This window comes from Arvicola amphibius, chromosome 12 (assembly GCF_903992535.2).
Source record: "Arvicola amphibius chromosome 12, mArvAmp1.2, whole genome shotgun sequence".
Taxonomy (NCBI): domain Eukaryota; kingdom Metazoa; phylum Chordata; class Mammalia; order Rodentia; family Cricetidae; genus Arvicola; species Arvicola amphibius.
Genome location: NC_052058.2, coordinates 121,167,657 through 121,193,361, shown reverse-complemented (window position 1 = coordinate 121,193,361; position 25,705 = coordinate 121,167,657). Strand labels below are relative to the sequence as shown.

The window sequence follows — 25,705 nt, the reverse complement described above, 5'->3', positions numbered from 1 at the left end:
GCATTCTTCCGTTTCTCTTGTGCAGCCCTGGCTGTCCTGGAAACTTGACTCTGTTAGAACCAGCACTACCTTGAACTCAGAGATCCACCTGCCTCTGTTTTCCTGGTGCTGGGCTTAAAGGTGTGTGCCACCACTGCCTGGCAAGCAGGGGTCATTTCTGAAAGCCAACTGTCTGCCAGAGCCCTGTCTACCTAACTGTGAGAATGAAGACAAGAAGACAGGATCGCAGCCAGCGAAAGCTGGGCACTGGGTGACTCTTTAGTGAGTGCATGAGGAGTGAATGAATGTGTGAGCGAGCAACATCTCTGCACAAGCTGCGTTGGTCTGACTGAGGCGTCCCCAGCAGTCCTGGGTGTCTCAGTATGTGTCGTGTCCCTAGTCAGCGGAACTGTCTGAGAAGAACCAGATGCAGCCATGTTGGAGGAGGTGCTGCTGGGCCTCCTTGCATTTGCGTTGCAGGCTGCTCCAGGGCTGTCAGGCTGAGCGTTCAGCTTCTCCGCCTCCTGACTCTCATGCCACTCCTGCCACATGGACTCTAATGCTCTGCCAACCGTGAGCCCAAAAGAAACCTTTTTCTTCCTGAAGTGGTCTTGGTCACAGTGTCTTATCACAGCAATAAAAAAGTAAGTAAGGACACAAGCCTTGGCCCAAGCTGCCTCCGTAGTCTGGAAAGTTCTCTCCTACATACCAACGCTATTCTTCCACCCAGCATCCCTAATCGTTCCCACTCATCCTGAGAGTCCAGGCATCTCTGCAAATTCAAGGACAGGCTGATCCTGCAGGATGTCATCACCCTCCCAACTAGACCACTGGTGTTCGGGCCTCTGTGTACCCATGAAGAAGAGTTAATCTGCCTGGTGGGGAAGCTGGGATTTGAAGAGGAGGAGGAGTGGTTCTGAGGTACGTACCAGCCTGCAGGCCACCTGCAGCACACATCTCTCCGATACCACATGCTTTGGGTTGTCATCCAGGGCTGACTGAAGGCTCCTCCCCAGGCTGGGGAACACCAGGAACCTAGAAGACAGAATCATGGGAGCTACAAGCCCTATAAGGTATCCCACAGGAATTGGGCAGGGTGAGTTAGGACACCTATTTCCGCCAGTGCTAGTCCATAGCTGTGTGTTTCTGCCTTTGAACTCCCTGTCCCCCTTTCCCGTAAGTTCTCACAATGCCCTGGAGCAGCTATGGGGAGTGAGGTTCTTCACCCCTTAGTCCTTGACCAGACTGTAAAGAATCCCATTTGCTTCCACCAGCTCCCACATCCCAGTTCTCAGCAAGCAGGGAGCCTCATAGGTATGACAGCCTTCCTTCCTCTTGGGTCTCTTAGCCTTCACTCTCTTTGCTGCCTGTTCCACTTTGCTTTTTTCCCCTCCACTCTGCTGCCCAATAAAAGAATAAAATTATGGGCAGTGAGACTTTGCTGGAAGAGATGCTGAGGTCACCTGCTGCTCTGTAAGTTAAGCTGAATAAAATTCATCACTTGGAAAGCTGGACCTGCCCTGGTCATATGAGCCACAGCCCCATTCTGAAGAAGGGCACAGATGTCCCCCTGAGAAGGCCTACTTATGCAGCAGAGGGTCACTGGCTGGGTAAGGAGTGGCGGCAGCAAGTGAGGTGACTCACCTGTACTTGTCCTGGTGAATGCCAAAGCCAACGCAGGTGGGGATGGCCAGGAGCGGAACCAAGCATTTCTTCTTCCACTTGTTCACTGCATGAGATGGAGACTCGGGGTCAGACTCACGGCCAGATGCCAGGTCACAGGAACAAGCCCTGCTCAGGCCAGATGCAGAGAGCCCAGGCCAGACTTGGGGCTCTTCATTGTCCCCCAATGGTGTGACGTCCTGCAAGTGCCAGTGAAGAAGAGGTGGGTGACAGGGTGGGCACATCTGTGAACCACGTCTGCCAGCAATTTGCTGGGCAAACATGCACAAAGCTTGCATGAGGGGACGAGGTAAGAGGCCAACAGGTATGAGTGTTGGACGGGATCAATTGGTTTAGAGTGCTTCCCTGGCATGTATAATGTCCTGGTCCCATCCTCAGTACTGCCTAAAATCGAACGTGCTGGAGCACACCGGATATCCCATTAATCAGGAGGTGGACACAGGAAGATCAGGAGTTCAAGGTTATCCTTGACTACATTTCAAGTTCAAGGAACCCAGGGCTACATGAGACCCAGTTTCAAAATAATGAAAGAAAGAAAAGGAAGAAGGGAGTGCGGACAGGATGATCTCTGAGTTTACATACGAAGCTGGTAAGATTAGCAGAAATCTAACCAGCCACAGCACCACTGGCCCCTAGGCTAGTGCAGAGGGGTTGGGTGAACTGAGATCTGGCCAGGTGCGCGCTGGCAGGGGTCTATGGCAGCTGGTAGTTCAGCTCCGACCTCTGGGGTAAGTACTTCCCACCAGGCCAGTGTTGGCAGCAGCACCACAGGTGTGAGCGCAGCTGGAGGGGGCAGAGCAGGCAGTGCCATCTGAGCACATGATAGAGTCGGTCATCCCACAGAGCATGGCTAACAGAACAGAAAAAGTACTAGGACACTAGGCACTATGTGTGTTTGTTTTGAAAGTAACCAATTTTTAGTTAAAAATTTCCCTAAGAATTCGTGATATGACTGTCACACAGTGCACTGACAATCACCATTTGTCTCTCCAGAGCTGTCTTCTGAGGCCAGAGGGCTGAGGGTGATGGGAGTCAGGTTGTGGGTACAGGTAAATGCAAACCCATGTCTTTGGTCACCACATCATTAAATATCTTGAGGACTGTCACCTGACCCAATTCTCCTGCCCAGTCACCGTGGAGCAGTCTTAACTCTCCTGCAGTCCCCGAGGAATACCTTGCATAGGCTTGGCTGCCCTCTGAAAGAAGTTCTGTTCATTGAAAAGGCGCCCATCCTTGGAGTCCTGGGGGTGAGAGGAGGGCAGAGGCTGTTATACCAAACTCCCTTAGACAAGGGCCCCAAATTCTTGGCCAGACCCCAGGGTTATACCAACAATCTGAGTGTCTTCCTGTCCCTATATCAGGACAGCACTGGAGGATCCTGACTGAGCAGGCTGTGCTTCTCAGTACCCACCCCCCTTTATTATTTCATGGTAAGACCCACAAGTTTGCCCTAGTCATGTGGCCCTTAGCTAAAAAACTTCATTTCCCAGCCTCCTTTGCAACGAGGCACAGCTTCATGACCAAGTTTTGGGCCAATGAGGACATGATCACCACTGCCAGGGAATCCAGACCAGCCTGATCTCTGGCCTATGTATTGAGAAGCGTCTCAAAAAGGGGGGGGGGTATCAGGGGCCAAAGAGATGTTCAGTGGTTAAGAGGACTGGCTGCTCTTGCAGAGATCTAGGTTTGGTTGCCAGAACCTACATCATGCAGTCACAACCACTTGTAACTCCAGCTCTAGGGGACCTGGCACCTCTTCTGGCCTTTGTGGCCACCAAACAAGCAAATGGTACAAAGATATACATGCAGGCAAATACTCATTTACATAAAATATATATTTAAGATTGAACACACATACACAGCAGTCAAGCCAAATCTTTTAACTATATATGCTGTTCTACCTTGGTTTTGAAGACCTAGCATTAAACACAGCCAGGTTTCTTGTCCAACAGTCTTCTCTCTTTCTGTTCCCCTGGTCCTCCCTTTCCCTTCTTCCCCATCCTCCACAGCCCCATATTTTTCTAGGACATGGCCTCATGTATCCAATGCTGGCCTCAAACTCTTGATGTAGCTGAAGACTGAATCCTCCTGCCTCCACATTCTGAATGCTGGAGTGACAGGCATGAACCACAGCTGGCTTGTGCAGTGCTACTGACAGAACCCAGGGTCTGTGCACTGGCAGGTTACTGTTACTAACTGAGGTGCACCCCCAGTCTGGCTCCGGGTCTGTGCACTGGCAGCTACTGTACTAACTGAGGTGCACCCCCGTCTGGCTCCGGGTCTGTGCACTGGCAGCTACTGTACTAACTGAGGTGTACCCTCAGTCCGGCTCCGGGTCTGTGCACTGGCAGGTACTGTACTAACTGAGGTGTACCCTCAGTCCAGCTCCGGGTCTGTGCACTGGCAGGTACTGTACTAACTGAGGTGCACCCCCAGTCCGGCTCCGGGTCTGTGCACTGGCAAGCTACTGTACTAACTGAGGTGTACCCTCAGTCCGGCCTCCGGGTCTGTGCAATGGCAGCTACTGTACTAACTGAGGTTGCACCCCCAGTCCGGCTCCAGGTCTGTGCACTGGCAGCTACTGTACTAACTGAGGTGTACCCCTCAGTCCGCGCTCCGGGTCTATGCACTGGCAGGGTACTGTACTAAACTGAGGTGCATCCCCAATCCAGCTCCTCTCTTCCTTTTTTCCTGCCACTTTTCCTCCCCATCTCTCTCCATTCCTTTCTTCTGTCTGTTAATTGGAATGCAGAGTGACAACCTCAAAGACTGTTGACCGGGATCCAGTGGCAGTGCACGGGATTCTCTGAGCTGGGGTACGTCACACACAGACAGCTGGGGTACGTCACACACAGACAGCTGGGGTATGTCACACACAGACAGCTGGGGTATGTCACACCACAGACAGCTGGGGTACGTCACACACAAAGACAGCTGGGGTATGTCACACACAGGACAAGCTGGGGGTACGTCACACACAAAGACAGCGGGGTACGTCACACACAGACAGCTGGGGGTATGTCACACACAGGACAGCTGGGGTTACGTCACACAGAACTTTGAAGCAGGTGGCAACTAGGCCTCAGGGGACTGCACAGATACTGTGCACCCCCACATCCTCTTGCTCATGCTCTCTCAGACCTCTCTCCTGCTTCCTGGCTGCCACAACAAGAACTGCTTCTTGGCCAACATCTTCCCCATATGATTGACAAGTGAGATGCTCTGCTTGGCAATACCCCTCATATGATATACTCATATTTCTCAAATCATGGACCAAAAAATTCCCTCCTCTCCCTTGATGTGTTTTTAATACGAAATACTGTCACACAAAGCTGACATTGGCACAGTGCCTGGCAAAACACATTCTATGTAGGAGGGCAGGGCAGCCAGAGGGCAGGCAGGTTCAGGAAGGTCAGCAGCACTGATGCAGGAAACTTGGAGCTAAGAGGGGAGAGCATCACATGACTGAATCCACAGAAAGCTTGGGAAAGAATAGAGTAAAGCATGGCTTCTTGGTGGCAGCAATTTCTCCGGTCTGTTCTGTCTGCTAGAGGCAAGCAAGTGCTCTCATCTAAGAGAGGCTTCCTGACTCAGCTTTAGCTGCGAAACCCTGCAGCTCATTAAGAGGTCCTGCTATGAAACACTTAAAGGGTGTTGATGAAAAGCTGACTGCATGCTTTTCGGTTTTCAGCTGTAGCAGGAAAAAAGCTGTGTCGTTTTAAAATGCCGGCTTTCTGGGCCGTCCTGCCAGGGCAAACTCTGACTCTTTCAAGCAGGCGGTCCTGACTATGGAGCTTTTGTTTGTTGTTTAACACTGTTGCAGCTTGCTTGCTGGCAGGACCTTGAACAGCCACAGAATTGTGGTGATAAACATGGCTACAGCCAGTACCTCTACCATGAGGCTGGAAAGCTAAGGAATGGGCTGGATCTAGCCGCCAAAGTCACGACTTTAGTCCTACCGATATTGTTTCGTAAATTAAAGACTCACGTGGCCACAAAAAGAGAGATATACAGTAAAGAAAGATTCAAAGTCAAAGAAAATGTCTAACTGGTTTACCATGTGTAAAAAATATATGCAGCCTAAAGGTTAAAGTTCTTAAAAGTAAAAAAAGAAAAAAAGGAAGTAGAAGGTGTGGTAGCACACACCTTTAATCCCAGGCTGAGGCAAGTGGAGCTCTGTGAGTTCAAGGACAGCCTGGTCTACAGAGTTACACCAGGACAAAGATATACAGAGAACCTGTCTCAAAAAGTAAAAGTAAAAATAAAAGAAAGAGAAGTTAAAACAAAGCTGCACAAAGATGGAAAATACACAGAGAATCTTGATACTGTATGTTATTATGCTCTTTTTGAATTGTTTGAATGCTGAGGAAGAAGCAACAGCTGCTAAAAGATATTTGTGTATAAATGCAATATTTGTTTATAAATATTGTTTATAAATATAAATATTTGTTTATAAATATAAATATTTGTTTATAAATATAAGAAATAAGTACACTTTACAAAGAAAGGTCTTCTCTTTCAAAGAACAACAGTTAGACAGATATGCAATACTTCCTTCACTTCTAACAATGCTTTAAACTGTTATAAGCAAGTGCTTCTCTTTTGAGAGAAACGCATGTGCTTTTCTATCTGTAGCTTCTAAAGAAATAAGTACACTTTCAAAAAAAGTGTCAATCTTTCAAAGTACAGCATGTTGACTGAAATGGAAAACTCTCTTCACGTCTTACAATATTTTGCACTGTTTCAAGCAAATTCATTTTTTGTGTGAAACAAATGAGAAACTTATCTTTCAAAGAGCAGCATTTATACAGAAATGCAATACTCCCTTCACTTCTAACAATGCTTTACACTGTGAAAAGCAAGTGCTTCTCTTTTGAACTAATCCAACATAGATATTTTGAAAATACTTTGACTTCAGAATTTGGATCTAAGGATATGATACTTTGGAAAAGAGATTCTTTTGTTTTTACAGAAAACGAGACTCTGTGGATTGCTTCTATCCCAATATGGTATGATAGACCACACCCTCCTGAAAGGTTGCTGTGAACACCTTCAGAAAATTACTTCACTCAACTGCTGACTGAGATGTACCTAGCACACAGGTTATATACCATGAAAGACCTAAATAACAGCGTCCCCATTCAGTAGGAAGCAGTTTGGAGAGAAATAACTGCACCCATATTCCCAAATATTGTTTATAAATGTTCTTTTACATTTAAAGGGGGATATGATATAGGTATGAATAATTTGCATTGATATGGATTTTGCTTTAGTGATTTAAATTTAAGGTCAATTTTCTTATATGTATATGTATTTATGATACTGAATAAGGTATTGTGATTGTGTAGTTCATTTAAAAATGTAATGTATATCGGTTGTTAATGAATAATCATCGATAATAGTCAAGCTTGTAGTCATGTTAGTTAGATTTTCTAGATATACAGAGATATATTTCAGTTAGATAGGTATTCCTAATATCTTTTAAAGACTACAGAATATGGCATTTAAATGTTGTAATAACTTAGGACTTTTCATGACAATGAGACATATCTGCTCCTGGCAGCACCAATCTACTTCAAGAGGAAGATGGGCATCGAAGAGGCTCCTTATGGAGTTGGATAGCCATTTGGGCAAGAAACTGCTCTTGCCTGGACTGTTGCATAAACTGAACACAAAGAACCAGCAGAGAGAGGACTGCTGAACTTGCCTAAAGGTGAGATGGTCTTTTCAGGGTTCCTGATTCTTGAAAGAGTCTGCGAGACATGCTGCAGGACACAGCAGAAAGTGACTGAACTGTCTTCAAAATTTCCTGCTTCATAGAAATGTCTCTGGATACTATGGGCCTGTAGGCTGAAGATGGATGCCCCAACGGTACAGAGGAACTTTGGGTGACTGTCCAGGCAGCGAGATGTCTCTGTGATTTCTAGAGTTTTGTAAGTTGCTTACTTCTTATTTACTTAGGTAACATTATATCCTTCTGGAATCTTTGATAGAGTTGAAGAATAGATAGATAGTTATAGTTGTTTTCCTTTGTTATGATAAAAGATAAAATGGATATAAATATTGTAGCTATAATTCTTACTTGATAACTGTTTTGTTATATGTAATTTTACTATGTTAAAGTTAAAGCCTTTCTTTTTTGTTTAAACAAAAAAAGGGGAAATGATGGAGGATTCTCATTGGCTAATAAACAAACTGCCTTGGCTTTTTGATAGGGCAGGATTTAGATAGGTGGAGTAGACAGAACAGGAAGAAGGAAGTGAGGTAGATGGCTCAGACAATTGCCCCGCCTCTCCTCTCTGGGACAGTCGCCATGATGCCAGCCACCAGTTCAGACATGCTGAATCTTTCCCGGTAAGACACCACCCGTGGTGTTACACAGATTATTCGATATGGGTTAGTCAAGATGTAAGTAAGAGGCTGAAACTAATGGGCCAGACAGTGTTTAAATGAATACAGTTTGTGTGTTGTTATTTCTGGGTATAAGCTAGCCAGGCAGCCAGGAGCAGGGCAGTGGGAACGCGGCCCACTGTTCCTCATTACACACCAGGAAGCATCATGTCTCACCTCTGCTCCCCAAAGTGAAGGAGTGTGCTCGGTCAGAGTCCCATGGTTCTTCACAGACTAGGAGCACCCTGTTTCCAGGGTTGGCTCCCCAGGCTGTGAGGGAACTCAGAAGTCAAGGGTTAATTTGAAAGCGCTGCACCCTCCCTTCTGAGCTTCCCCTGAACCACTCACCAGTTTGAGTGAGAATCTATACTTCTCAGTCCTTGATTCACAGGGGAGGGCAGAAGTGGGCTCAGCTGTGGAATGGCAGAGAGAGAAACTTCAGAACTTAAGGGGAGAGTCAGGGCCACTGATCCCCAAGCTGCTCAGAACCAGATGCCAGTTCTCTGGTTCCCATGGGAAAGTGCACACTTGTGCTCAACACCTATTCCTTTATGTCTATCTGCCTCCCTCCCTCCCCTCTCCAAAGTTCCAGAGATTAGATGAGTGTGATAGATTTGTCAACATGATACAATCTAGAAGTAGCTGGGGAGAAAATTTCAATGAGGGATTGTCTGCACTGGGTTGGCCTGTGGGGGATTGTCTTAACTGATATGGGAAAACTCAACCCACTGTGGGTTCCATTCTTTAGGAAGGGGCCCTGAGCTGTAAGAGTGGAGATGTCAGGCTGAGCACAAGCAAGTACGCAAACAAACATGCATTCAATTTTGTCCTACGTTCTTTATGGTTGTGACCAGACTCCCCCACCCCTGAAGTTCCTGCCTTACTTCCCTGTTATCATGAATTGGAACTTTGAACCCAATCCACTGCCTTCTCCCAGCAGGATGGAAGCAGAACAGCCACCCTTCACCACACCCTGCCCTGATGCCATCTTGACCATCAACTTGATGGGACTGAGCAGTAGCAGGCTAGGGAAGCACAGTTCCAGGAGACTCCCGTGGCTTCCAGAGATGAGGTCCTGGGGCCCCAGCTCAAGGACGGGTTAGTCCTTTTTAGGACTCAGATATAACAATATCCCTGGGAGGTGGAGTCAAGCTAGAGGAAGGAGACAACTGGGGTATGTCTCTGATGGCCACCCCTTGCCTTGGTCATCTCCTATAACCCTTTCCTCTGGTTCCTGGGTACCTGGTCTGAGCTGCTCTGCTTTCCCTGTCCTGACTAACTAACACTGGTAGAACCCTGTGCCCTAGCTGATCTTTCCTCCTTCAAGCTGCTGTCCTTGGGTATTATACCCCCCGTGTCCTTGTAGTGCTTTCCCTGTGCACTGGGACAGCATGTACCTTCATAGAGAATGCCTTGGTCATCCCGGGTCTGGAGGACCCCCAGTGTCCAGTGCTGCCCTTTCTTGTCTGTCAGTTTTGTCCCTGTGGGCAAAGCCTGGAGATTGGTGGTCACCCGGCTCCGCTTCAGTGTCTGAGGACTTCGCCTGGAGGATTGGGGGCTGCCTCTGGGGGTCGGGGGTCTGCTCCAGGTACCTGCAGGGAGACGACCAGATAAAGAGAAAGCAGCAGAGAGAAGCAGGGCTGAGATCCTCTTCCTACTCATTTGGAGAGTCTCCCTGTGTTGTGGGAAGGCTGCTTGTTTGTTCCTGGCCACTTAGACCCAAAATAACCACACAGAAACTGTATTAATTAAACCACTGCTTGGCCAATCACTATAGCATATTCCTAACAAGCTCTTACATATTAAATTAACCCACTTCTACTATTTTATATTTTACCATGAGGTTTGTGGTCTACCAGCAAGGTTCCAGCTGCAGCCACATGGCCTCTAACTCTGCCTTCTTTCTCCGAGCATTCAGTTTAGTTTTCCCTGCCTACCTCTATTCTGCCCTGCCAGGCCCAAGACAGATTCTTTATTAACCAATAAAAGCAAGACATAGAAGGACTTCCCACACCATCCCTTGGTTCCCACAGAGCAGAATCTTTGTTTTACAGTATTGGAGACCCTCATGGGTCAGGTCTGACCCCTCCCAGTGTGGTAGGGATTATGACCTAGATATAACCAGTCAGAATTGAATAAGAGATGAAGCAGCCAAGGTGGATATGGGGGCCAGAGAAGAGATAGGTGACCGGAAGAAGTCAAGGGAGGCTTTCTTGGGGAGCGTACATTAGAGCAGTGTCTTATTGGTAAATAGAAGTCTGCCTGGTAGAAAGGGCATTAAAGACATTCACCCCAAAATACCCTGAAATGTGTTGAGCTATGCAGAGGGCCCAGGAAGCCCGAACATTAGGCCTCTTTTCTTGGCTCTGGCTGGGAAGACACATGGGTCCTGTATGGTCCTTTCTACAAAGAACATGCAGGGCAGGTAGAGAGGCTACAAGGGACATGGAACCAGAGGTGACAAGTGAACAAATGAGGGCAGGTCCAGCCAGAGGGAGCAGAGGCCTCAACGTACACTCACTAGCTCAGAAGGAGTCTCTAAATGGGGAGAACTGGGGAGCACGTCAGGCCAGAAATGGTGAAAGCAAGCTGGTCTGAGGGAACACAGGAGCAGAACTTAGAGATGGAGGGTCCCTCAAGTGGCTCATCTGATACTGGGATATGGAGTCAGAAACACAGTATGTGTTTTAAGTGGCAGGCTAGATATGGTTAGAGGAAGAAATCATAAATTGGGAGCTAGAGATGATGAAATTACTCAAAAACTGGCTGTGATGGCATATTCCCATAATCCCAGTTCTTAGGAGGTTGAGCCAGGAGGATAGCTGTGAGTTTCAGGCCAGTCTAGGCGACATAGTGAGAACCTGTCTCAAACACGAACAAAAGAAATTGTCTAGAAAACATACAGAATGATAAATGAGCACAGTGAGGTGCTGGATTTGTGGAGTGGTCAGAGTTGAGGCAGGGGCATGGACTGTGGGCAATGGATCCACTTGGGGGTGTGAAAGGTACCTGTGGGGATGGACAGGAAGGGGTGTTGGGGCAGCTGGCCCAATCCCTGCGTTCAGGGGCGTGGCTGCCCCAGTGGAGTAGCATTGCCCTTAAATAGGATCGGGGTGCCGGAAGGAGCCCCGTTTGGTTCTTCCCTGCGTACCTTCTGCTCCACTGGACCCTTGGATCTGTAAGTTCCCTTATTTTCCCTTGTATTAAAACTGATTTATTATAAAGGACTACCGTGGTTATTTCCCTAAACCCTATAACCGCTGGTACCTTGCCGGTACAAAGGGGACACTGGGAAGAAGTTCCAGGCAATAAATTGAAACAGCAGCAGTTTTTTTTTCTCAACATTGCTTTAATTTCTTGATTTTATTTTCGTTTTGATTGTCTGTGTGTTTGTGTGGGGGCTGGGTAATTGGAGGTAGAGGAGCGCACTGGAGCCCCCAGAGCCCGAGCTATGAGAGCTCGTGAGCTGCTGAGCTCCTCTCCAGCCCCTGGACCAGGCACACTCAAATGACCCATCTCTGCCCCTTCCAGACACGGGCCAGTCCCAGCTCTCACCTGTGGCTCTCTCAGGAGAATTAAAGGTGTCTTTAGACGCAGAACTGTCACAGCCAGAGAGGACAGAGGGTGGAACAGAAGTGACAGTGGGCGACCATTTCACTTTCTTGGGAGAGGTTTCAGAACTGGAGTTCAGCCCTCTCTTTGAGCCTAAAGGTGAACCAAATGCAGATTAGAGTTCTGAAGGGCCTTCCAGGCATAGCCAGTCCTGAATGCCGTCTCAGGGTCAGTCACCTTCACAGGATAGCCCTGCTGTCTCTACTGCCCTGACCAAGTGTTCCTTCTTCCCGCTTATCTCTTCTCCGCCAGCCCAGTCTCTTTTATATCTTCCATGACTTGTCATTTTGCTGTCTTTTAAGCAACTTCTTTTTTGAATTTTTTTTTTGGGACAAGGTTACTCTGTGTAACAGTTCTAGCTGTCCTGGAACTTTCTCTGTAGACCAGGCTGGCCTTGAATTCACAGAGATCTGCCTGCCTTTGACTCCTGAGTGCTGGGATTAAAAGTGTACAGTCATCACTACCAGAACCTTTTTCTGAAATTTTTAATTTACTGTATTATCAATGTGTATGTGTGCATACACATGCACACACAGGTGTGTGTGTGAGCATGCATGTGCACACCTGGAAGTCAGATGACAACTTTTGGGACTCGGTTCTCTCCTTGCACTTGTGCTTCTAAGGGGTTGAACCAGTTGGTCAGGCTTGTGCAGCAAGCACTGTTATTCTCCGAGCCAGCCTGGTGTTCCGGCATTTTTTTTTAATATTTATTTATTATGTATACAATATTCTGTCTGTGTGTATGCCTGCAGGCCAGAAGAGGGCACCAGACCTCATTACAGATGGTTGTGAGCCACCATGTGGTTGCTGGGAATTGAATTCAGGACCTTTGGAAGAGCAGGCAATGCTCTTAACCTCTGAGCCATCTTTCCAGCCCCTGAAGTATGTAAATCTTATCTGAGAGTGTCCTAGGGTTCAAAGCCTATGCAAAACTTGGTTGCAGAGGACTTGGCAAACCAAGAAGTCTCTTAACTGAGAATCTGCACTGGCTTCTCTTTGGGGAGCTTTGCTAAGCTACAGTGAGTCTGACCACCCTCCCCCACACAGTTAAAAAGCCATCCTAAGAGTGCCTCTGTGTCTTCTTTCCATAGATCCATGTGAACCACACCTGACACAACAGGCCAGCCTGGTCTACAGAGTTCCAGCCAGTCAAGGCTACACAAGAGAAAAACAAAACAAAACAAAGCAATAAAAAGCAAAAAGAAAAGACAAGGTCTTTCTATATGGCCTAGATTGGTCTTAAAATCAGGAAGATCCCAGTTCTCCTTCCTCAGCCTCCCCAATGCTGGGATTACAGGTATGATGCCACTGTGTCCAACTTTGGAGCAAATTCTCCAGCCCTATCTATTCTGCCATTTAAAGCATACACTAAGTTTCATGTGGCAATGATGTAAGTGCGTATCTATTTATATGCTTTTATGGGTATGTATTTAAAGCACTTTTATTCCTTTCTGCAAACATGTTAAACATGCTTTGCCAACTGACAGCTGACAACCGCCACAACGCTGCCTAGAAGGAACCACAGAAGCCCAGCATGACGGCTTGGTGGGTACTTCCTAACGACAAGAGTTCAACCCCCAGGCCGCACACGGAGAGACTGTGGACTCCTGTACACTGCCCTCTAAACTCCACACGTATGCCCCTGAACAAGAAATAGCACTAAAGACTCAGTGTGCTAATATGCATCCAACGCAGCCCAACCACTGCCCTGCACTATGACGTGCAACGGTCAGCTGAGGTACTAGGACTATGGAGACATGGGAGCGCTGCATCTGCTAAGTCTGACCTGTGCTCCTGCTAGCTTCAGCTCCACATCTTTCCTCTAAGCACAGCTGTCCAGTGAACTGTTTGCTAAAGAAACAGAGCTCCCTCGGCCTCCTCTGCTCCTGCAAACATGCTTAACTGCGACAGAAACGTCCTTCTTGTGGTCCTGATGCCCAGAGACCCCCCTCTGACAGGAACGCAGACAGGAATTCCAACAGGGCGACACCAACTAGAAGCTGTAAGAAGCTGCAGGACGGGGCTGGACTCTGCTGGCTCCTACCTCTGAAGGATGACGCAGGAGGTGAAAGGCCAGTCTGAGCTTCTGCATGCTCCTCTACAGGCAGGGAATTGCCACAGAATGGGCAGAACTTGAATGATCCTTTGACACCTTTACCACAGACTGGACAGAAGGAGATCATGCTGCAACACAGAAAGTGGGGACAGGGATCAGAATGAACCATCCAGAGTGTGAGCTGTGGGGAAAGCCAAGGGCAGTACGTGTGAGGCCAGAGGTCAGCCTCAGGTGTGGGTCCCTAGGCACCACTCACCTTGTCTGTTAGACAATGCCTCTCTCTGTCAGAAGCTTGTCTGGGCAATTCAACTTGCAGTCCCCCATCTCTGAATCCCCAGTGCTAGGATTATAGGTGTATGCTTATCACACCCAGATTTTTTGTGAGTCCTGAGAGTTGAACTCGGGTCTTTTATATTTGCTTGATGTCTCTGCTTTAATTATCAACTTGACATAGCCTGAAAGCGTGTGAGAGGAAAGCTTCACTCGAGGGACTGCCTGGATCAGGGTTTCCTGTGCAGACCGTCCTGGACTGTAAAAGCCAGGGAGATGACTATGAGCAGCAGGCGGTGGCCCTCCAGTTTCTGAACCAAGTACATACGCTGACACCCTCAGCGGTAGACAGTGCCTTGGATGTGTAAGCCAAACTAGTCCTTCCTTCCTCCCCCTACGTTCCATCTGGTCAGTGTTTCAGCAGCAGAAACCAGCAGAAACCAGCAGAAACCAGCTCTCCCGGCTGAGCTGCTCCCACCCCCGCTTTATTGCTATTCCTGCACTTTCATCTTTCCACGGGGAAATCTCAGAGCCTTTGGGCCTGTTTCTTCTGACTGATGACTGAGAGAATTCCAGAACTTGCCTTTGAAAGTCACAAGCCAACCTGACAAGTGGTTACAGATCCTTGGCACAGAGGAGAAATGCAGACGGAGTTCTCCTCAAGACCCTTGCTCAGCTCTGTGCCACCAGCCACCCCCAATAACCACACAGAGACTTATTATGGCTGGCCAACAGCTTAGTCTTGTTACTAACAAGCTCTTACATCTTAAATCAACCCATAGTCTTATCTACGTTCTACTACTGGTTCAGGCCTTTATCTCAATACAGCATGTTCATCTGCTTCCTCTGTACCTTCTGGTGACTCCCATGACTCTGCCCTTCTTTTCAGTGTCTTCTCAGTTTGGCTCTCCTGCCAAACCTCTTCCTGCCTAGCTATAGGCCAGTCAGCTCTTTAAACCAATTAGAACGTGCCTCAGCAAAGACATATTTTCACAGTATGCAAATGATTATTCCACAGCAGAGAAAGCAGTTCCTTTCTCCAGGGCTGTGCAGAGCAGAAGTCTCACTTATTTCAACCATGGGCTTATTCTGGTTCCCAAAGGCAGGCACGATGGCTCAGCCCAGCAGCTCTTCACCTTCCTGATGCTGCAGCCCTTCAACAGCGTTCCTCACATGTGATGAAACAACCGCAGAATTATAACTGTGATTTTGCTACTGTTGTGGAATAATCTTTTTGTACACTGTGAAGATGTATCACTATGATTGGTTTAATAAAAAGCTAAACAGGTAATAGTTAGTCAGGATTTTCAGGGCAGAGAGAACACTGGGAAGAAGGGAAGAGATGCCAGGACACAGAGCAAGCAGCACAGGCATTACAAAGTAAAGGTAACTGAGTCATGTAAAAGAACACAAATTAAAGATATGGATTAATTTAAGTTATAAGAGCTAGTTAACAATGACCCAAGGCCAGGCAGGGGTGGCACATGGCTTTAATCCCATCACCCGGCAGAGGCAGGGGGATCTCTACATTCAGGGCCAGCCTGGTCTACAGAGTGAGTTCCACGATAGCCCGGACTGCCACACAGAGAAACCCTGTCTCGAAAAACCAAAAGAAAGAAGCCTCAGCTATTGGCCAAGCTTTCATAATTAATAATAATAAGTCTCCATGTTGTGGTTTGGGAGCTGGCTGGTGGGACAGAGAAAGACTTGTTACATATGGCACCCAACATTCAGCCACATTTTCCACATAAGACCTCAGAAAGCTCACAAATGGTTGCAAACACAAAAAAGGAGTCAAAGACAGCTTCCTAGTCCCACAGTCTCTCATGCGGGCCACAGCACAGATGTGTCAGCTGGTCACTGCCTGCAGGCTTGAGCTGCCAGAGCGACATGAACTAAGCTACACGGCAGTTTGAGATTTTGCTCATGCAGACAGAAAAGTTTACAGATACAGGGTAAACCAGGTTCAGATTGAAAAAAAACTCTAAGCAGGTTACAGTGATTAACAATGTGCATAATAGGCGTAAAGAGAAATAAGACGATATAGACAGTCATTAAAAATGTTAAAGTCTCTAAAGAGAGAAGTAAAGTAACAATAACAACAACCACCAAGAATAAGCCACGTAAGGATGGGAAATGCTATGACACAGAAGTTGGAACCTTTGTTAATTCTGAATTTTTTTGAATCCCTAATGATATTGACGATAGTTGCTGAGAGACACTTGGGTTATGAAGGGAGCGCTAAATTAAACCCAATGTATATATTTTAAAATGTCTTGACTTCAAAATGAAAGTCAAGAAATATTGCTATGTTGGGGAAGAGGTTTGTTTTTATTTCCTCAGAAAATGAAAGGCTGTGGATTCATCAAGGTTGACAGACATCAGATTGATTTGGTAAGACACCCTGAAAATCCTGGCTAGAGACACATGCAAGAAAAACTACTAGATAAGTTACATTAATTTTACCTGCTCGAACATAAAACAAAAAATCATCTTTGTCTGGCTTGTGTACAACAAACAGTCCATATTTGTGTTAGTGCAGAAATGTATGTTACCTTTAAACTTTATGTGTTTCCAGAAGCAAGGGACCAGACGCCAACAGAATGGACGGTCCAGGTGACCCAGTCCTTCAGAACGTTTCTGTTGTAGTTTCCTCAGAGTTCTGGTCACAGAAGGAGCTCCAGGACAGGCTCCAAAGCTACAGAGAAACCCAGTCTTGAAAAGCCATACACACACCACAAGCACAAAAAGAAATGCAGATTAGAAGTTAGTCATCTATAACTAATCAAATGTATGGCCATGTTAGGTATATTTTTCAAGGTCAAACAAATATATTTAGATAGACAGGTAGTCTTCAAACACTTCAAAGATCTATAGAAGATGGCATTTAAGATGCTTTAACAAAATAAGGCCTTTTAAGACAATGAAATATGCCTGCTCCCTGACAGCACCAATTTATTACTGCAGAGAAGATGATGGTCATCAAAGAACCTCCATGTGGAGTTGTTTTCTTTGTGGCAAAAGTTAGCCACTGGGCAAGAAAATTGCCTTTGCCTCAAACTGCTGACAGTATGCTGTCCTAACTGGACAAGCAGGAGACAAAAGAAAGTGGACTGGTGAACTTGTCAAGACAACATTGAAACCGTTTTTTTAAATTCCTGCTTCACAGAGAAGTCTGTCAGATATTCTAGGCCTGTAGGCCAAAGAAGGATGCTGTGGGATCATCTTGTATCCTGTAAAGATTTGTCACTCATATTGGCTTAATAAAATGCTGATTGGTCAGTAGTCAGGCAGACAAGAAGTATAGGAGGGGTAACCAGGACTAGAATTCTGGGAAGAGGAAAAGCTCAGTCTTTAGTCACCACCCAGACATATCACAGAGGAAGCAAGATGAGGATGGCTCACTGATAAAAAAAGGTACCAAGCCACGTGGCTAAACATGGATGAGAATTATGGGTTAATTTAATATGTAAGAGCTAGCTAAATGAGTCTGAGCTAATAGGCCAAAATAGTTAATAATTAACATAAGCCTCTGTGTGTTTCTTGGGACTGAACAGCTGTGGGACTGGGTGGGACAGGAACCTCTGTCTATAGAAGGATAGATACCCCAACATTGCAGAGAACTTGGGTGACTGTCTAGGCAGCCAGATGTCTGTCATTTCTATAGTTCTGAAAGATGCTTTCTCTGCCCTTCCTGTTTGCTCAAGTAATATTTTATCCTTCTTGGGTCTTTGATGAAGTTGAAGACCAGATAGTATAGGTACAGTTTTTCTTCTACCAAATTGAAAAAAGAAACTTACATAAGAGATAAAAAGTTATAAGGTTGAGAAACATAAAGCTAAGTTGTTTATCTAAAAATGATGTTTTAAATTCCAAAAGATATTTTTAGGATGGCACTATAAATTATGACAAAAATGGTTTAGGTATAAAACTTTAGACTAAGATAGGATAGACAATGGAGTATTTTCTCTGAATTTGTTCAAATGCAAATGGACTGAACACTGTAAATATAATTCTTTATCTGATAATTCTTATTGTATTTTATAGTTTTACTATGCTTAGAGTTAAAATCTTTCCTTTTTATTTAGGCAAAAGGGGGGAAATGCTGTGGAATAATCTTTTTGCACACTGTGAAGATGAGTCACTGACTGATTTAATAAAAAGCTAAATGTCCAATAGCTAGGCAGGATTTTGGGGGCAGAGAGGATGCTGGGAAGAAGAGGGGGATGACAGGACATAGAGCAAGCAGTGTGGGCATTACAAAGTAAAGGTAACCAAGCCATGTAAAATAATGTAGATTAAAAGATATGGACTAATTTGTTATAAGAGCTAGTTAAATGAACGGAAACCAAGCTTTCATAATGAATAGTAAGTCTCCAAGTAGTGATTTGGTAGCTGGCTGGTAGAATACAGAAAGACTTCCTAAATGCTACTGCTATGAATCATAATGTAAATATCTGATATGTAGGATATCTGATATACAACTTCTCTGAAAGGGTCCTTTGATCCCCCCCAGGGGTCATGACCCACAGGTTGAGAATCTGCAGATTAGTAGGGTCCCACACAATGAAGACTCATTCAAGCTGTTCTCTGACCTCTACAAGCACCCCATGTCACCCACACCCATACACTTAAATGTTGTCAGATTTTGCTTTCTATTGCTGTGATAAACACCATGACCAGGAGCAACTTGGGAGGAAGGGGCTCATTTAATCTTATAATTTGTAGTCCATCATGGAGGGAAGTTAGTCCAGAAACTCAAACGGGAACTTGGAAGCAGAAAGTGAAGCAGAGCACATGGAGGAGCGCTGCTTACTGGCTGGCTCCCCATGACTTGCTTAGCCTGCTTTCTTTCTTTCTTTCTTTCTTTCTTTCTTTCTTTCTTTCTTTCTTTCTTTCTTTTTTTGTTTTGTTTTTCGAGACAGAGTTTCTCTGCAGCTTTTTCAGAGCCTGTCCTGGAACTAGCTCTTGTAGACCAGGCTGGCCTTGAACTCACAAGATCCGTCTGCCTCTGCCCTCCCGAGTGCTAGGATTATAAAGGCGGTGCGCCACCGCCCAGCTTTAGCCTGCTTTCTTTCTTTTCTTTTTTTTTTAATATTTATTTATTATTATGTATACAATATTCTGTCTGTGGTATGCCTGCAGGCCAGAAGAGGGGCACCCAGACCCCCTTACAGATGGTTGTAAGCCACCATGTGGTTGCGGGAATTGAACTCAGGACATTGGAAGAGCAGGCCAAGGCTCTTAACCTCTGAGCCATCTCTCCAGCCCTAGCCTGCTTTCTTAAACAACGCAGGACCACATGTCCATGGGAGGTGGCACCTACCCATAGTAATATTTAATCAAGAAAGTGTTAGGTCTCAGGGCAAATGGCTAAACTGATGTACCTATTTAACATCTCAAAGCAGATGCTGGCTGCCGGGCTCTCCCAGCATTTCTCAGCAGCCATCAGTCATGCTGGCTGCTATGCCCCATTCACCACCTTGAACCCCTCCCCGCCCCTGCAACCATTGCTCTTCCCCAGGAGCTCTTCTCTATATAACCCCGTCACTTTGCCCATGTGGCCTATTAGTTCCTTGGTGTCTGGGTTCCCAGGTGCTCTCTTTCCTCTTCTTCTCTTCTCTTTCCTCTTCTCTTCTCTCTCTTCTCTTCTCTTCTTCTCTTCTCTTCTCTTCTCTTCTCTTCTCTTCCCTCTCTTGTTCTCTACCCTGCTCCTCCCAGGCCACGTTCAGTGTGGACTCTCTCTAGCTTGTGTCAACTTGACCAAGAAAAAACAAACAAAAAAACCAAAAACTAAAAAGCCAGTACATATGTACACATGAAAAGATAAATATAAAATTAATATAAAAAGATTCTGGCTCCTGGTTCAGGGCCATGACAGCAGAGAACTCAAGATCTGAGTTCCAGCTGTGCAGTGGAGCATATGGTGTCGACTGTCCACAGTGGAGCATATCTGGTTGTCGACTGTCCACAGTGGAGCATATGGTGTCGACTGTCCACAGTGGAGCATATGGTGTCGACTGTCCACAGTGGAGCATATGGTGTCGACTGTCACAGTGGAGCATATGGTGCTCGGACTGTCCACAGTTAGAGCATATGGTGTTGATTGTCCACACTTCTTTGGACCAAGGAGTCAGGGCTGTAGCTCAGGAGCTCCACGTCTACGCCCTTATGTCGGCTAGTTATGCTGCATGCCAAAAAAACCCCACACCCACCCAAAACAGCATCACCAGCTGGAGACCAAGAACCAAACACATCGGCCTGTTGGGTACTTCATGCTTGCACTCTGATTGTGTCGAGACCGGGTTTCTCTGTAGCTATGGGGCCTTCCAGGACAGCTGGAACTTGCTCTGTAGACCAGGCTGACCTCAAACTCAGAGATCCACCTGCCTCTGCCTCCCGAGTGCTGGGATTAAAAACATGCGCCACCACCAAACCAAAACTGGCTACGGACAGTCACCCGAAGGGGTGCCAGTGAAGAGAGAGTATGACTGTGTCAGGCCACAGACTTAGGGGCTATTGTCACTGTGGCATTTCACAGCTAGACTGAGTAAGAAGAGTCCATTTGACTTATGTAAAAAGTGGAAGCGGTTTTAGAAATCTGGTGTTTTTTATTGTTTTGTTTGTTTGTTTTTTCAAGACAAGGGTTTCTCTGTGTAGCATTGGGTGTCCTGGAACTCACTCTGTACACTTGCGCACCCCCACTGCAAACTCCCTGTTTATTTTCTGTCTATAAACTTGCATGTGTGTCTGTCTTTTGTTGAGGACACAGTGTCTCAATTACTTTCTCTGTTTCTGTGATTAAAATATCCTACCAAAGCAACTGAAGGCTCAGAGTTCAAGAGCACAATCCATCATGGCAGAAGTCATGGACAGCAGGGGCAGTGCGGTTGTTCACATCTGGTCCACACTGCATGCAGTCAGGAAGCAGAGAGCAATGCATTGCTGGTGCCCAGATCACTTTCTCCTTTTATACAGTCCAGGACCCAGAAAATGTGCCACCCAAATTCTGGATAGATTTTCCCACCTCAACGAACAACAATCTAGATAATCCTTCCCACACGTTTATCTCCAAGATGATTCTTCCAGTCAAGCTCATAATATTAACCATTGCCTTGGGTCTTGCTGTTATAGTCCAGGCTAACCTCATGATAACAGGTATTACCCACCACACCTAGCTCTGTTGGTGTTCTTTGGAAATTCCATGTTAAATCTATTTTCCTCAGTAGTCACTGGGAAAAGGATGGCCTCTTTGAAGGAGCCAATGCCTGACTAGGTAAGTCTTGCCATACCCCAAACTGACAGGGCAGGGAGGTCCACCAGCAAGCCATAGAGAGGAGGCAGTACGGCTGGGCTCTTGGTGGGAAACAGGGCCTCAGGGGCAACAGTACCTTTGTGGACTCAGGGTCTAGTCCTTGGATTACTGAGTTGGAAACTCCATCCTGACAACAGCCTGGAAAAGAACAAAGAGGGAAGACATGAAACCGAGGCTCCTTCTTATAAAGGAAAGGTACTGGCTAATATTACTGGGCATTGGCCAAACAGTCAGCAAGTGCTACTCGAGTGCCCATGAGATAGGGTCTCATGCAGCACTAGCCTTGTATTCCTGCTGTCAATTCCCGAGGGCCCGGGTCTCACATGCGCACCATGGCCAGCCCAACCCGGTTCTGACTACAAAGTAACATCAAGAAATGGACTGGGTCATAGCTTCAGCTCAGAATGTTCTTGGAGGGTTCCATGTGGAAGGTGATACTGGCACACAAAACTGAGCCAGGTAACACCAGGCTTGTAACCGTTCAGCCTCTAGCTCCCACACTGTCACCAGGCCTAGGCTGCCACCCCCCTCACTATAGTGAACATCAGGTTCCACATCTTGTTACTGTGATTTACAATCAAAACAGGGGTCATGGGGATCCACTGAAGTCAGTTTTGAGGATAGGCTTGATGTCTTAATAATTCGGAATTCATACTATTCTTCTATAGGACCCAAATCCAGTCTCTGCAGCTGGAATTTTCTTTAGGCTGCCAACTGGTTCCCAAATAAAGACACGAGCTGGGCGGGTGGTGGCGCATTGCCTTTAATCCCAGCACTCGGGAGGCAGAAGCAGGCGGATCTCTGTGAGTTCGAGACCAGCCTGGTCTACAAGAGCTAGTTCCAGGACAGGCTCCAAAGCCACAGAGAAACTCTGTCTCGAAAAAAACCAAAAAATTAAAATAAAATAAAGACACGAGACTTATTAATTATGAATGCTCTGCCTTAGCTTAGGTTTGTCCCACTAGTTCTTTTAATTTAATCTGTTTCTGTTCATCTATGTTTTGCCTCTGGGCTTTTACCTGTCTTTCATTGTGTACATCCTACTTTCCTGCTTCCTGTCTGTCTGTCTGGCTGGCTCCTGGCATTTCCCCGGTGTCTCTTTTTCTTTCTTCCCTCTGACCTAAAATTCCCCTCCTACTTACTCTCCCTCTCCAGAAGTCCTGCCTATACCTCCTCCCTTGCTATTGGCTGTTCAGTCTTTTTATTAGACTAATCAGGTGCCTTAGGCAGACAAGATAAAACAGCAACACATCTTTACATAGTTAAACAAATATTCTGCAACAAGTCTCTATCACCCAAGTTTGACTTCTGCTCCAGTTCCAGGGGATCTGACACCCTCTGCTGGCCTCTCCAGGAACTGCAAACCCATGCCATTTACAAGCAGAGAATCTGGAACTAGCACAGTTGCTGTCAGCAGAAGAACCAGGCAGGCCACCATGGGCACCATGTGAACTGAAGGGCAGAGAAAGCTTTTTGTTTTCCAGATTCTGGACATACGTGCAGGTAAGGTTCTATGGAGGCATATACACAACTGACTACATTTTCTGTTTGACAACCAACCAATGTTAGAACGTAAACTAGTTGTGTAGGGCTTAGAAATATCCTTTTAAAGAAATAATTTATTTTGATTTCATGTGCACTAGTGTTTTGCCTGCATGTATGTTTGTGTGAGGGTGACAGATCTTGGAGTTATGGACAGTTGTTAGCTGCCACGAGGCTGCTGGGAGTTGAACCCAAGTCCTCTGCAAGAGCAGCTCTTAACGGCTGAGCCATCTCTCTAGCCCCAGGAATATTTATCTTTATGATTTCAATTTATGTATGTGTCTGTCTGCACATGGGTATGTGGATGTGGATTTAAGTGCCCATTAAGGTCACATGCATTGACCCTGGAACTGGGAAGCAACTTGGGTCCTCTGGAAGAGCAGTAAGCACTCACAAATTGAGCCAACTCTCCAACTCTTAGGCAAGGTTAAAACACACACACACACACACACACACACACACACACACACACTATTTTAGATAGGGCCATAAGTAGCCCAGGCTGACTTTGAACTTTTGAACCTCTTGTCTTCACCTCCCAAGTGCTAAGCTTATCAGCACGCACCACCACACCCAGCTTTATTACTGGGACAGGGCGTCACTCTGTAGTTGATGCAGGGCTGTCCTGGAATTCACTAGTCTCCAAGATCCTCGCGACGTGGCCTCCCAAATGCTAGGATTCTAGCTATTAGCCACGTTTAGCCATCACTAACCATTGGGGTATAGAGCTACAGACTGTATGCGGCGCAGATCGTTACATACAGTCGTGCTCAATCAGTGCGGCTGGAAGGAACGGAGGGGTCCAAAGTGCTGAGGTCCCCTGTCGAAGGTTGCACAGCCAGTGATTTCAGCTATTATACTCAACTCTGCCTTTATTCTGCATGCGTCCGCTTATTTATCTTACTTATTAACATCAGCCTGGCATCATCGACTATGCTCCTGTCCCTAGAACGCAGCATACCGGAGGACCAAAGGCTAGACAGTCTTCCACAAGTGCTGGACTAACAGTTGCCTAGGTAACAAAAACTGCACTTGGACCCCACAATCCAAAAGAAACCAGAAATGACAGGACCGCGGAGGCTCCATCCCACGGGCAGCGCAGTATGAGTGGGGGCCTCCCAACCTCCGAACCCCGCCACGGTCGACTTCCACAGCCCACAGGCGGTGATGTCACAGGATCCCTGCCCGAGTGGCCTCTCACCCACGGTACTTAAGAAAGAGCCGTGGGGCGCCGGGTTTCCCACGGCCCGGACTCTCGCTCCGATCAGGAGCGTGAACCTGTACTCACCTTTTCAGTTGCCCAGCGTAAACTTCCGGGAGAGGCGAAGGTGCTGCGCGCGCATCCTCCGCTGGGCCTGACAAGGGCGCGCAGGCACTGCCAACTTCCTCTAACTCGGTCCCAAGCCCCGCTGGGACCCCATTTCCCAGAAGCCTGAGCAGCAAGGAACCGGAAGAGGAATTATTTCCATTTCCTCATCGCTTACTCTTCTTCGGGCTTCTCTAGAGCTTTTTCTTTCCTACTGCGCCCATGCTAATGTGAAGCCTATGACGACGAGGTACGAGTAGCTACAATCACTTCTATCCTCTTCCCTTTGCCCTTGCGTCAGCCTCGCCCCAAACTGTTTCTATGGCAACTCGCTGGCCTCTCTTCGCGGACGTTTCAGGGAGGCAGCCAGTGAAAGGGCAGTGGACTGCCCCGCCCTGCCGTCCCTAGTCCCGATTCTCAGCGGGTGGAGTCCAGAGGCGGAGAGGGTTCCTGCCACCTTCCTCTGAGGAGTTTCTACCGGGCTCCGGAAATTGCTCTGAGGGGGACCCGCGCTTGAGGGTTGGGTTTTTGGGAGCCCAGAAGAAAGCCTGTGATCGCTCGGCCACCAGCCACGCCGGGGAACGTTTCGGCCGCGGAGACCCTGGCGCTCGCGGGCTCAGTCCTCAGCCGGCGGGAGCGGTTCCGAGTGTCTGTACCCATGCGTGCCGCAACCGTGGGCCGTCAGCTCCTCGGATTCCCTGAAACTGGAGGTACACAAAAGTGTGAACCGCCATGTGGCGTGCCGGGAGCCGGACCCTCTGCCCTCCTGAAGACCAGCAATGGCTCCTAACCCAGTTGTCTAATTCCAACACCAACATGGTGGCTCATAGACGTCGGTAGCTCCAGTTTTAGGGGATCAGATGCCCCTCTGGCCACTGAAGCCCCAGGGTGTGCACACAGCACTTCCAGGCAGGCGGAAACAAACATAAAAATAAAGAATCGTTTGTATGTATTCTTGAGTGTCTCAAACATGTTACACAGTGTATCTGATCGTAGCCCTCTCTCACCTTCCAGTACAAAAGGAATGCCCTGGCTGGCCCCCAGACTGGGTGTCCTGCCTCTCCCTCTTCATCATAGCTAGTATAGTATATATGTATGGAACCCATGCACTTCCTCCCGTGTGCTTTAACTTAGCATCTAGTTTGTAATACCTACTACATTGTAAATGCTGTGTGAGAAATTGTTATCCTATGCTAAAAAATAATGACTTCTGTACATGTTGGGAACATACAAATTTTTTTTAAAATTATTTATTATATATATAGTGTTCTGGGCACCAGATCTCATTATAGATGGTTGTGAGCCATCATGTGGTTGCTGGGAATTGAACTCAGGACCTCTGGAACAGCAGTCAGTTCTCTTAACCTCTGAGCTATCTCTCCAGCCCACATACAATTTTTTTTAAAACTATTTTCTTCTGCGTCTGATAGGATCTGTGAATGGAGAACTTATGAATATATATTGTCTTTGATATTATAGCTTATGAATTTAAAAAATGTTGCCAAAATGTTGGAATTATAGAAATGGTAATTGTCCACATAGAGTGGACAGA

At 46.7% G+C, this 25,705-nt stretch overlaps 1 protein-coding gene and 1 long non-coding RNA gene across 5 annotated transcripts in view; one reads left to right on the top strand and one right to left on the bottom strand.

The window, feature by feature from the left end:
• The window catches only part of Vrk3 (VRK serine/threonine kinase 3), a 33,774-nt gene extending 9,545 nt beyond the window's left edge, over positions 1 to 24,229 (bottom strand). For 2 of the 4 annotated variants that reach the window (XM_038313612.2, XM_038313615.2), the window contains exons 1-9: positions 24,136 to 24,229; positions 21,382 to 21,443; positions 13,709 to 13,848; positions 11,608 to 11,757; positions 9,450 to 9,644; positions 8,401 to 8,465; positions 2,837 to 2,903; positions 1,624 to 1,708; positions 909 to 1,014 (exon numbers count right to left, since the gene is read on the bottom strand). In XM_038313612.2, coding sequence (XP_038169540.1) covers positions 909 to 1,014; positions 1,624 to 1,708; positions 2,837 to 2,903; positions 8,401 to 8,465; positions 9,450 to 9,644; positions 11,608 to 11,757; positions 13,709 to 13,847 — 807 coding nt within the window. In that variant the 5' untranslated portion in view covers position 13,848; positions 21,382 to 21,443; positions 24,136 to 24,229. Of the gene's footprint in view, positions 1 to 908; positions 1,015 to 1,623; positions 1,709 to 2,836; positions 2,904 to 8,400; positions 8,466 to 9,449; positions 9,645 to 11,607; positions 11,758 to 13,708; positions 13,849 to 13,976; positions 14,176 to 16,545; positions 16,706 to 21,381; positions 21,444 to 24,135 lie in introns of those variants that run through there. The other 2 variants (XM_038313614.2, XM_038313613.2) reach the window with 2 other exon arrangements.
• LOC119802597 lies at positions 24,211 to 25,110 on the top strand. Its single transcript, XR_005283476.1, has 2 exons — positions 24,211 to 24,403; positions 24,512 to 25,110. It is a non-coding gene; the product is annotated as an uncharacterized LOC119802597 (long non-coding RNA).
• The last annotated feature ends 595 nt before the right edge of the window (positions 25,111 to 25,705 follow it).